The sequence below is a fragment of the Heterocephalus glaber genome, unplaced genomic scaffold (genome assembly GCF_053883595.1).
Source record: "Heterocephalus glaber isolate CG9 unplaced genomic scaffold, H.glaber_assembly_v1.0 deba00001452, whole genome shotgun sequence".
Taxonomy (NCBI): domain Eukaryota; kingdom Metazoa; phylum Chordata; class Mammalia; order Rodentia; family Bathyergidae; genus Heterocephalus; species Heterocephalus glaber.
The window spans coordinates 6,097,790-6,110,415 of record NW_028258302.1 but is presented as its reverse complement, the minus strand read 5'-3'; the positions used below and the strand labels follow the sequence as shown (position 1 = coordinate 6,110,415).

The 12,626-nt window shown below is 47.1% G+C and overlaps 1 protein-coding gene across 2 annotated transcripts in view; it reads right to left on the bottom strand.

Annotated features, from left to right (window-relative positions):
• The window catches only part of Epha10 (EPH receptor A10), a 39,004-nt gene that overhangs the window by 21,156 nt on the left and 5,222 nt on the right, over window positions 1-12,626 (bottom strand). For both annotated transcript variants that reach the window (XR_002397053.2, XM_004850993.3), the window contains exons 4-5: window positions 7,560-7,715; window positions 6,914-7,264 (exon numbers count right to left, since the gene is read on the bottom strand). Coding sequence is in view for 1 of the 2 variants with exons in the window: in XM_004850993.3 (XP_004851050.1) it covers window positions 6,914-7,264; window positions 7,560-7,715 (507 nt within the window). In the remaining variant the exon portion in view is untranslated. The remainder of the gene's footprint in view (window positions 1-6,913; window positions 7,265-7,559; window positions 7,716-12,626) is intronic.

The window sequence follows — 12,626 nt, the reverse complement described above, 5'->3', positions numbered from 1 at the left end:
TTTTCCTTCTCCCCACCCCCACCTCTCCAGTTCTGAGGACTTTACTGAACCCACGGCTTTACATGTGCTAGGCAAGCACACTAGCACTGAGCTACAACACCAGCCCAAAAGGTTTCTTGCTCTTCAAAAAGATACTCCAAGGGCTGGGCATGGTTCATGCCTATAGTTCCAGCACTCTGGGAGAGGGGAGGAAGAGGATCAAAAAGTCAAACCTACCCTGGGAAATTTAGCAGCTTTATTGAGATCTTGTCTCAAAATAAATTTTTTAAAAAATTAAAGGGTAGTAGATGTATCTCAATGCAGAGGTCCTGGGTTTGATCCTCAGTACAAAAAAAGAAAATCATTCAGGGAGGAAGCAGTTCTTTTTATGCCCCTGGATGGTAAGGATGTCGTCTGGAGGTGCCACAGGCAACTTACCACCTTGGAGGAACCAGCCCGTGTGAGAAAGATGGCAGGGCAGAAAGACACAGAAACTGGGTGCCGGAGGACAGTGCTGGGCTGCTGAATCAGCCGGCTCTAACTGTAGCCTCTGAATCATTTTAGTTAAAGGTGGGTGGATTGAGATTTAGTGTTATTTCCAGCCAAAAGCCTCACAACCAACCCAAAGGGCAATTCACACATCTTATATTTTTGGCAAACACCAGCTATCTCCTTGTTCAAGAACAAATACACAGAAAATATCGAGAAATTGGGCAAATGAAGACTATTTCCGAGTGAGGTAACATCAAGGTTATTCTGAAGACTTAGGAGGAGCCTATGTTGAAAGGGCTTTAGTGTGGCAGGGGAGAAAGAAGGAGAAGGGCTGGCATCTTCAGGGAGAAAGAAAACACAGCCTCCACTTAACAGGAGAGGAAGGCCGCGATGAGAAAGCGGCTGGAGAAGCAGGATGAGACGAGATGAAAATGGGGAAGGGGAGAAAGGCTTGTGGAGAAATTAAAAGCACATTAGCCAAACTGAATTATTTCAAAGAAATTCATTACAAATACAAAGAGTTTTAACAAAATCACAGTAGAATGAGAAACCTAAACCTCTCTCAGACTTTGGAACATCAAGTATAAAATAAGAAGGAAATAGAATTGAATGATATACTTAATTCTATAGAATATATACATACACACAGAGAAAGAGAGGGACAGAATAAAACACTACGAAGTAATGGACATTGTTTGAAGTAGCCATGTTATAGTTAACATACTTGCCATATCTTATATGGCAAAGAAAACCTCCATAGTTATTAAAACTTTGTTTGTTTTTGTTTTTTTGAGACAAGGTCTCACTATGTAGCCCAGGCTGGCCTCGAACTCTTGGCATTCTTCCTGCCTCAGCCTCCTGAGTGCTGGGATTACAGGCATACACCTCTGTGCTTGGCTAAAACTTTTTAAAGGAGTAAAAATTATACAAATATCTCTTTTTTTCTCTTTTTGGTAGCAGGGATCAAACTCACAATCTTGCTCTTTTGAGGCAGGCGAAGCACCACTGAGCTAAATCCCTGGCCCCAAATATCTTTTTTTTTTTAAACCACAGAAGAGTAAAATCAGAAGCAAAAAGATAAAGGAAAAGCAACTCATCTGGAAATGAAAATACATCCTCTAAAATAATTAACTTAAACCACAATATTAGAAAAAAATGTAAGTATAAATCTTTGTGATCTTGGATTAGGCAATGGTTTTTTAGAAATAACACCAAAAGCACAAGCAACCAATTAAAAAATTGATAAATTATACTGCATCAAAATTACATGCTTTTTGTGATTCACGGAACACTCTGAAAAGAAAGTGAAAGACAACCCACAGAGCAGGAGAAAATATTTGCAAATCATATATCTGATAAAACCTATAGGGGTTAAAATGGACATGACGGCACATGCCTGTAAGCTCAGCACTCAGGAGGCTGAGGCAGGAGGACCACAAATCTGAGCCTGCCCTGGGCAACCTAGTGACTTAGTGAGACCCTGATAGGAAGAAAGGAAGGGAGTGAGGAAGGGAGGGCAGAAAAGAAGGAAGGGAGGAAAGAGATGTAGCTCAGTGTGAAGGCCCTGAGTTCAATCCCCAGTACCACAAAAAACAAACAAACAAACAAACAAAAAAATTAAGCAGACTCTCAAAAAAGTTTAAAAAGCCAGGTGTAGTGGCACATGTCTGTAATCCCAGCATTTGGGAAGCTGAGGCAGGAGGATTGCTTCGAGTTTGAGTGCAGCCTGGACTACACAGTGAGACCCTGTCTCAAAAAAAAAAAAAAGTTACAATATGCATTAGTCAGCTCAGGTTACCATAATCAGAGAGTGAACTACAGACTCAATGGCTGAAACAATAAAAAATTTTTTTGCATATTTCTGGAGGCTAGAAGTCCCAGTTCAACATGCTGGAAGATTTGTATTCTGTGGAGGCCTCTCTTCTTGACTTGCAGGAAGCCACCTTTTCCTGTGTCTTCCTGTTGCCTTTCCTCCGTGCATACATGGACAGGGAGCTAGAGAGCTATGAGGTCTCCTCTTTTCTTATAAGGACACCAGTCCTATGGGAATAGGGTCCTTATGACCTAATTTAACTTTGAAAGGAATTCTCACCATTTGGGGATATGGGACTTCATCAATGGGGGGCAGGCACAATTCAGCCCATAATACCATATGACTTAGCAATTCTATCCCTAGGTTTATACCCAGGAAAACTGAAAATATATATTCATACAAGACATTATACATGTGAACTAGGGTTTGTCCCAGTGGTAGAGGACTTGCCCACTTGCCTAGCACATGCGAGGCCTGCGTTCAATCCCTAGCACTGCAAAATGAACAAACACACAAACAAAACCAAAATGTATCCATGAGAGATAAAGAGATAAAAACTTATACACAAATATTTATAGAAACATTGTTCATAATAGCCCAGTGTTCATCAACAAATGGATAAATAAAATTGTAGCATAGCCATGTAATGGAATATCATTCAACCATAAACAACAATGAAATGCTGATATACACTACAGAATGGATAAACCTTGAGAACTGGCTAAGTGAAAGATGCAGACATGAAAGTTCACAAATCATATACTACCGTGTATTGAAATGCCCATAACAGGCAAATGTGTAGAAGCAGGAAGATTAGTAGTTACCAGAGGCTGGAGGGGGGGGAAGAGATGGGAAGTGGCTGCTAGGAGGTTTCTTTTGGAGGGGATGAAAAGGTCCTAGAATTAGAGCTGACTGCATAACTATATGAATGTACCCCCAAAAGACCCCCACTGAATTGTGTACTTTAAAGGATGACTATTACAGTAGATAAATTGTAACTCATGTGACCATATTATGTAAAAATGTGATCATATATATTGAATGTGGCCAAAGTGGAATTCATAGCTTTTGTTAAATACAAATTAGAGGAGGCCATTGTTCTGGATGAGGATTCTGCACCCCAATAGGCCAGAATGACGATCAAAATGGGATTGTTGGAGCTGAAATTCCACATCCCCAAACCAAAACTTAGTTGACTTTCCAAGAAACCAGAAAAGAGCTAACAGCTGACATTCCCAAGTGGGCCAGTTTCAACTGACATGGACAATGAAGACCCCTTTGATTTCATCTTTATATTCTTTAACTCTCACCAAAAAAAAAGGTAATGAAGTGACCTGACGTGTATCACTCAGTTACTGTCCTATTGTTCTGTCCCCTTGTCCATGTCTTATAGGGAAAATTACTTTGAAATGGCCAATTTAATTTTTGGTTTTTGTTTCGGCTTTTTTCAGTCCTTCCCTGTTTACAAAACCAACTTCTGCTTAACCTGTGGGGACAATTATTCTATTTTATGGAAAGAAGTATGGCCTGTTTCTAGTATGGAAAATAAAGCCAATTAAAATCTTTAAATCATTGAAATTTTGTCCTCTGACAATTTAAAAAATTTAAAAATATCTTCACACTAATCTCACCTAGAAAAAGACTCCAGAAAATCAGGAGGGCAGTGTTAGTAAAGATAAATGATGAAATAAGTGGCAAAACTAAAGAGCAGTGGAACTGATAAAACTGAATAGCTGATTCTTTGTCATAACCAATAAAATAAATTTCTGAAGAGGATAATTAAGGGAAAAAAGAATTCACATGCATATGACATGAAGAGAGAAAAGGAGATTCTGAAAAAAACCCCACATACTAAGAAAAAAATGTTTTGTTGTTGTTGCTGTTGTTGTTTTGAGACAGGGTTTCACTATGCGGTCCAGGCTGGCCTTGAACTCACAGCGATCCTCCTTCCTCAGCCTCCTCAGTTCTGGGATTATAGGTGTGTGGCACCACGCCTGCCTGAAAAGTTTTAAAATATACATTTATTGGGCTGAGGCTGTAGCTCATTGATAGAACACTTCCCTAGAGTATATGGGGCCCTGGGTTCAACCTCAACACTTCAAATATATATATATATATATATATATATATATATATATATATATATATATATATTTCTAATAAGTTAGAAAACCATCAAAGATTATAAATGTAGATGGAAGAAATCTTAAAATATGAGCAAATTAATTCAGCAAGCTAGTAAAACAAATACTCATGCCCAGTAGGATATAGCCCAGGGATGCAGAGAGTTCATTCTGGAATCTGGATGGATGCCTCATACCATCAGGTCAAAGGAGAAAAACAAGAGGTCATCTTAAAGACGCTTAAGAGGCCTTTTATAAAATTCATATCCATTCTAGATCTTTGAAAAAAAGGTTCAGGAAAAAGCAGAAGCGTCATGTGGCCTAGGGTTTAAGCACAGGGCTTCGGTGGCAGACACGCTTGGGTTCAGTGACTGGTCTCTCTTGGCTTCTCCAACCTCAGTTTCATCGTTTGAAAGATTAATGTAATCCCATTTCAATGAATTAATGTAGAAAATCATACTGCACAGTGCCAAACACAGAGCAGCACTCAGTCAACAGAAGCTTAGTGTTTTGGTTGTTTTGTTTTTGTTTTTGAGATGGGGGTCTCACTGTGCTGCCCAGGATGACCTCAAATTCCTGGGCTCAAGGGACCCTCTTGCTTCAGCTTCCCAAGTATGTCCCACAATGCTCTATTAGGAACTTAGTATTTTTATTAATAAAATAAAAACGGAGGGCCGGGGATTTAGCTCAGTGGTTTTGCCACCTGCCTCGCAAGGGCAAGGACCGGAGTTCGATCCCTGGTGCCAAAAATAAATAAGTAAATAAGTAAATAAATAAATAAATAAAAATGGAAGAGTATTTTCACCTATATCAAAAGAACCGGGGGGCCCGGGGATTTGGCTCAGTGGTTTCGATGCCTGCTGCGCAAGTGCAAGGACCGAGTTCGATACCGGTTCCAAAAAAAACCCGGATGGTTTCAGTATTATATATATTAGAAAAGAGATTTTATAGTAGATGGTTATAGATATGGATACAGAGATAGAAAAAATTCTGCAAAGTAAATACCTTAAGATAATGATAGTTGTTTATGCCTGGGTAATAGGATTATGGTTACTCTTTTTATACTGGGAATTTTTGTTTGTTTGTTTGTGACAAGGTCTCATATCCAGTTCAGGCTGACCCTGATCCAGGCTGGCCTCAATCTCGGTGATCCTCCTGCCTGAGTTCCCCAGTGTTGGGATTTCGGGCATGTGGAACTACACCCTGCCCTATATTTAATTTTTTTAAATGAAAATGCAATAGCAAAGGTTAAATCACAACAGAGATGATAAAGAACAGAACCGTTGTTGCAGAAAACCAGGTAGACTAGGAAATCTCTCTCAAAAGGCAGAGGAAATGGATTAAGAACTAAAAACGATAAAGGAAGTGAAAAGAATTGAGAATCAGAAAATGCTTGTACAGCCTAAGGCTTGGCAATAGTCTTAAGAGATAGACCGGAGCGATCAGGACTTCTAGTCAAAGCAGTAACTGAAGAAAACTTTCCAAGGTGGGGTGGGAGGAGAAAGTGTGTAGATCAAAAGGTTTACTGTGTCCCAGGCAAATGCAACGAAAAGAAATCCATATTGGTTAATTAATTTTCATCAGCGGGTTAAGAAATCAAACATCAGTGTGTGTGCGCGTGTGCACACGGGCACACTCACGTTACTTAAAACATAATGAAACCCTAGCCTCAGAATTTGCTGGCAAAACAAGGGCCAGAAGACAGAGAAGTGGGGTCACAGAGCAATCACTTCTCTTCAGACAGAAAAAAAACTCGGAAACCACACCACTCACTCATCTTTCCTGCAAAGGACGCCTGAGGGATCACTTGAAAGCGTGCCCCAGCTGGGAGACAAATCAAAACTAAATGTCAAGAATGAGGAGGGTGTAGTACAAAAGGTGGCAGGCCTTCATTTCTTCGCCTCAATTCCAGACTCAGAAATGTGCTGGCCGGTGGGATTCCACCCCGTGCAGTCGGACCCCGCCCACTTCGCTGCCCTTTGCCAGGCCCGGGACACAGTGGCCCCGGCAGCACCCCCACCCCCTTGCAGAGGCGGAGGGGTGGAGGAGGGAGACACAGGATGGGATTCCTTTTTCTGAGACAGTAGGAAAGGAACTAGGATTCGGCGTGCGTGTGCGTGCGTGCGTGCGTGTGTGTGTGTGTGTGTGTGTGTGTTTAAGGAAAAGGAAAAGAGACTTTCCACCTCTTTTCCCCAGGTGAACTGCAGGGCCGAGTGTAGCACAGCGGCGTTTTGCGACGTGTCCAGGGGAAAGCGGGTGCCAAGTGGCTCCCGCAGACTCACTGAAATGCTCACACGCTCACATCCTCTTTGGCCTCCTGGCAAGTCGCAGGCACCCTTAAGCCCTTCCTGGGGACTTAGGGAGCTGCGGGCCTCGGTGGGGGTCCCCGGGACCAGACGACTCGTAGTCCCTTCCACCCTGGCACACACTGTGGTCCATCTGGGGTGGCCGCAGGGGACGGGGGCAGGATGGGGCGACGCAGGGGCGCGGCGCGGCCTGGCCTTACCCCCGGGCCCGGTGGAGACGGTGACCTGCGCGTAGGTGGCTCCCGCGGCGGCCGCCGGGCCGGAGACGCCGTTGAGCGCGGCCACGCGCACGGTGTAGCTCGCGCCGGGCCGCAGGTGCAGCAGCGTGGCGGCGCGTTCCCGCAGCCCGGCCTGGCGCGGCACGAAGGCCACTCGCGGCCCGCACGGCTCGCACGCGCCCGCCGGGCCCTCGCGGCCGCAGTGCAGGCACAGCAGCGAGTAGGTGACGTCGGAGCGGCCGCCCGAGTCGGCCGGGGGCAGCCAGCGCAGCCGTAGCGCCAGCGGGGAGCGGCTCAGGCTGTACTGCAGGTCCCGGGGCGCAGACGGCGGCCCTGGGGGAGCGGGGGGCGCTCAGCAGGCGGGGGCGGGGGCGGGGCCCCTCCAGGCTCGCGGGAGGTGTGGCGCTGAGCGGGAGGTGTGGCGCTGAGCTGGAGAGGGCCCAGATCGCCCGGGCTCCTGACTCTGTCCCTCCGTCTACACTGGCCCTGCGGTCCGGTTCTTCCATCCCCGCCCCAGGCTGTCCTCCCTGCCCTGCCCCCGGCATTCCGGCCCCCCTCACCCCGCCGAGCCCCAGTCCTCCCCAGGGCCGCCCCCCATCCCCGCGGTGCAGCCGGGAGGGGCACTCACGGGTGCAGGAGGCCGAGGGCGGGTCGGCGGGCGAGCGCGCGTAGCTGTCCTGGCACACGCAGAACGTGGAGGCGTTTTCCAGGGCCCGGCTGTGCTCCGGGCACGGCGAGCAGAGGGGTCGGCGCGGGGACACCTTGTAAAACCCTGGGGGACAGGCTGCGGGGAGAGGCCGGTGAGGAGGGGGTTCCTCCGCAGCCTGTCTCCCGCTTTCCTGTCCGTGCTCATCAGGGTGGGGGTTATCTCCCGGGACTGTGATCGGGAAAGTCGGGGACTCAGCCCTGCAGCGCCACCCCTCGGTCCTCACGCATCATCCTTTTGGTCCTCAAGGCAACCTGTGAGGCAGGACTTCACCCCATTTGTATTTGTTTGTTGAGACGGGGTCTCGCTATATAGTTCAGCTGGCTGGTCTTGAACTCATTTTATATATATAGCCCAGGCTAGCCTTGAACTCATGCCTCAGCCTCCCGAGTGATGGGATTACAGGCGTTCTCCAGCAGGCCCAGCATCACCCCGTTTTTTTGTTTGGTTGTGGTTTTCTGGGGGTTTTTTGGCACCGGGGATCGAACTCGGGTTCTTGTGCTTACGGGGCAGGCAGCGGAACCACTGAGCTAAATCCCCAGCCCCCATTTATTTATTTATTTATTTATTTTTTTAATGAAGAGACTGTGCTCACTTCCCAGTACATGCACTAAAAATGAAGAGACTAATGCTATTGAGTTTAAATTGCCCAATGCCCCACAGCTACCAGAAGCCCAACCCAGCCCGCCCTTTAAGAGGCCATAGCACATGACTTCCTGGAGGAAAACAAGCTGAACTGAACAGTGTGGTCCTGGCATGAAGAAAAGAATGAAGACAGAGCCCCAAGGACAGACACACACCCACGCTCCCCACTCCCACAGATGCTGACACACACAAACATTGTCAAAGCTCAGGCTCCCACCACCATCATAAATTCTCAACTCACACCCTGGTCTCTCGTTTGGAAGTGGAGCCAGGTAGGTGGAGGTGGGTGGAGAGAGGAGAGGGACTTTGACAGTTCCCTGGACCGTATGTCAGACCCTAGTCTTGACACCTGCTCAGTTGCTTCTCTTCCTTCCGCACATCACCCAGAGTACAGATGCTAACAGCACTGCTTTTCTTTTTAATAGCTGAATGACCAGGATTGCACCTGTCATTTGCTGTGTGGCTTTGGGTTTGTCAGTTGTCCTGTCTCAGCCTTGCCAGGTTTGTGGGAGGACACAGAGACAAAACACAACTGCGATAAAACATGAGCCCTGTACAGACAGCTCTTATGCAATAATGGTGGTAATTACTGTTCCTCTCTCACTGGCCTGACATGGAAATGAAAAAACACCCACTTTAAAAAAATTTCTCTCCAGCTGGACCAGGGAGGGAAGAGGGATGTGGTGGCTCCTGGCCCCTCCTCTCTGAGCTGGGCTGGGCCTCACCTTGCTCCCTGGCATCCCCTCTAGTTTAGCTGGTGATTGAAGGCAGCTGCTGTTCAGCTCCATGAAGACCTAGCACAGCAGCAGGGATGCACAAAGCCTTGGGAAGAAACATCTTCAAGAGAGGGAGGGCCTGAGGATGCCCATTGTCTTCTGGGCTTACACTTGGAGGACCCAGATTGCCCAGAGTTCCAGGCAGCATAGCTGGGGGGGGGGCGTTGTGCTGCTGCCCAGAAGCCTTTGGAAGTTACTGCCTCGATGATAAGTCATGGGCCTAGCTACCACTGAGGCTGGGACTCAGAAGGCCTGGATTGTACACTGTTAGCCAGGATATGCCTTGTGCCTCTCTGGACTTAGTTAAATGGGATACTAACAACAGCCTGCCCACCCATGCTGTGGAGAGGGCAAGGGCCAGGGTAGGCTTGGGGAAGGTGACCCTGTGTGCAAGGTTACAGGACATTGTGGTAGCAACGCTGGAGGGGCTCAGCCCTGTGTGTAAAGGAGCTTGCTCTCTGTGTGGTCCCATCTGTGTGGTCCCATCAGAGGCAGCACACTTATCTCTGCCCCAGAGGCTCTGTTTAAAGAGGCATGTGCTGAAGAGCAGACTCAGAAAGGGATTCCTGAAAATCAGCACCTGCCTCTCTTGCTCAAGGTCAGAGTCAGAATTTCAGAGGTCATCTAGTTCAGCTCCCATTGGCCTGGTCCTCTGGCAGTTTTCTGAGCAGCAGAACCATGGTCCTTGCACATGTTCCAAAGAATGGGGAGCCACCCCCTTCAGAGGCTACTTTTGTAGATCATGGCAGTTAAAAAGTGCTTCTTAAGAGGAGCCCAAACTAGCCTCCCTGTCCGTAATCCCCCTCATGCCAACCCCTGGCGGGAGCTCAATATACCCTGCAGAACCTCAGAGAATATATACCTGGGGGGCCCTGACTCCGGGGAAGCCCCACAAATATCTGAAGATACAAGTCATACGCAAGGGTTTTCCCCTAAAGGGGAACGCTGATTTTTTTCACTAATTCCTCTAATGGCCAGAAGAAGGGGGTCAAGAGTCAGGGTCAGTAAACAGAGAAACCAAAAAGAAAAGAACATCTTCACACTCTCTCCTCCACATCCACCGACCTCTTGAGAGGAGTCTGTACTTAGCTGCAGAAGATACTCAGAAGGCCTGGGCTTGCTAAATACACATCTGACCACTCCATGTCTCTTCCTAAAACTCCCTAACATCTTCCACTGACAGTCACCCTACCCATGCCACGGTGAGCCCTTTTTCACACCTCTGGGTCTTTCCCTGTAACATCTTATACCCCTTTCCTCCCTATAATCTAGTTGCATACTTCTCTGGACCCCAGTTCAGGTAGCACCTCCCATGTGACGCTTTCCCTGGCATTATCCCCAGCTCCTCATTCCCCAGGGCAGAGATGATGCCCTTACAAGTGGCTTTTGTCTGGTCTCAGCCCAAGGGAAGGGAGCTTGGCACAATCTAGAAGTGGACTTGGATTCCTGTGTGTGTGTGTGTGCACACGTGCGTGCATCCTTGCTTGCTTGCATGCATGAGTTTTCCTAGAGTGTGGATCCAAACCTTCTTCCCTACCCCCTGGCTCATTCAAAATTTTATCATCTACCATGAGCCAGCCACTGTTCTTTGCTACATGTCTGAACAAAAGAGAGAAGCATCTGACTGTCCACTGGTACAGATGTCCTCCTTCCCAGCTCAAGGGAAAAGAGAACCCATCAGTTGGTAATTCCCTCAACATCTGGCCATCAAAACCCACAGACATCTTCATCCACTCTCATCTCTCTCCTCATTTTCAGTCCTAGAGGAGGGGATGAGCCAGCTCCTGTTGAAGACTAGCCCCTCCATTCTACTCTGGACCCCTGTCTTAAAGTCTGCAGTGCAAAAGCCCTGGGATCAATTCCCAATACCACCAAAGAAAAAGACTACATCCCATCAGTCATGCCCCCTGCTGGCTCTCACACTGCTGCTCCCCTGTGGGCTCTTTCCAGTGGTCCATTTCTGGTGTAGACAATAAAGACATGGACTAGAGAATATTTTTAAACAATCACAAATATGACCAGCTGGGCATAATGGCACAAACCTGTAATCCTAGCACTCTAGGAGACTGAGGCACAAGGATTTCAAGTTCAAGCCCAGCCTAGGCAATTTAATGACTTACCAAGACTCTGTCTCAAAATAAAAATAATTTTTAAAAGCTTGGGATGTAGCTCAGTGCAGAGGTCATGGGTTCAATCCCCAGTACAGTAATCAACTAATTAAATAAGTAAATGCTAAAAGTTGACCTACTTAAAAAATAAAAAAGTTGACCTACTTTTTTGTTAGCAATATGCGCCAGTAATTCTAACTAACATGGGTCAGTAACAAAAGACTCCTTCCCCCTGGAGCTGTCCACTCCCACCTCCCACACTCTTGGTACCCCACTGGCTCGTTCCCGTCAGCATACAAACAAGTCTCTCCCATCTACAGTAAGAGTCCTCTGTCAATTCAAATGACAGGTGTTTCTCTCTCTCTCTCTCTCTCCTCTCTCTCCCCCTAATGACTTCCTGAAGATGCCACCTCTTCTTCTCCCCCTTCAAGTCCAAGCTTCTAGATTCGCTGACTCCAGGCCATCCCTGTCCTTCACTCTCAGCCTATTGTAAAGTGGTCTCTCCACTCAGCCAAAACTGCTCTCACCAAGGCCACCAAGTGGACGTTGTCTGATCCCTGACTTACCTGACTGTTCACCCACACTGTAGGCTGCTCCTCCCAAATGCCACCATCTTCCTTGGATTTCTTAGACCCGCTCCTGGCTGTCCTGGCATCTCACTACTCCTCAGTCTTTCTAATAGGCTCTGGTTCTTGCCACTTCTCCTTAAATATTGCTCCTCTGCGAGTCTAAATTATTGGCCATCTTGCTTCTTACCCATGAGTCCCCTGGCTTATCCTGGCCACACTCACAGCTTTGAGTAGTATCTGTGTTCTGAGCTGCAGTCCCACTTTCTAGCAACCTCTCCCGTTAATGCACGTGCCAATCCACAGCACCTGTGTTCTGTACCCAGTGGATGATCCCTCTGTCCATTCATTCCCCAGAATCATAGGAGTCACAGAGGCTCCTATCTCCTGTGTCATGTGGTCATTAAGTGCTTTGGGTGCTATCTTCTGATCACATCCATCCTCGGCTCTCAAGGATCTCCGCTACCACCTTAGTCCAAGAGCCCATACTTTTTCTTCTGGACTACTGCACTATCTCTCTTCCTCATCTTCTGGCCTCTAATCCTTTCCAGTCCTTTCTTTGCTATTGCAGCTCGAGTGATCTTTTGAAATCATAAATCTGAACATGTTAGATTACTCACTGGTCCAAAGTATAAAGCTTGAGCTATTTTTCACAACATCCATGGTCCCTTCATGATTTGCCCTGGCCTCTCTCCAGCTCATCAGTTCTCACACCCTCGCATGCCCTCTCCTCTGACCGCACTGACTTACATAACACCAACCATGCTACCTTCCTGCTACCATGCTTTTGCACACAATCCCTAAGCCCAGAATGCTCTCAGCTGCCTGGAATAAAGGCCTTCTCACTTTCTCTGGGAAACTCTTCATCCTTAGAATTGGGTTCTCCCTCTCCAT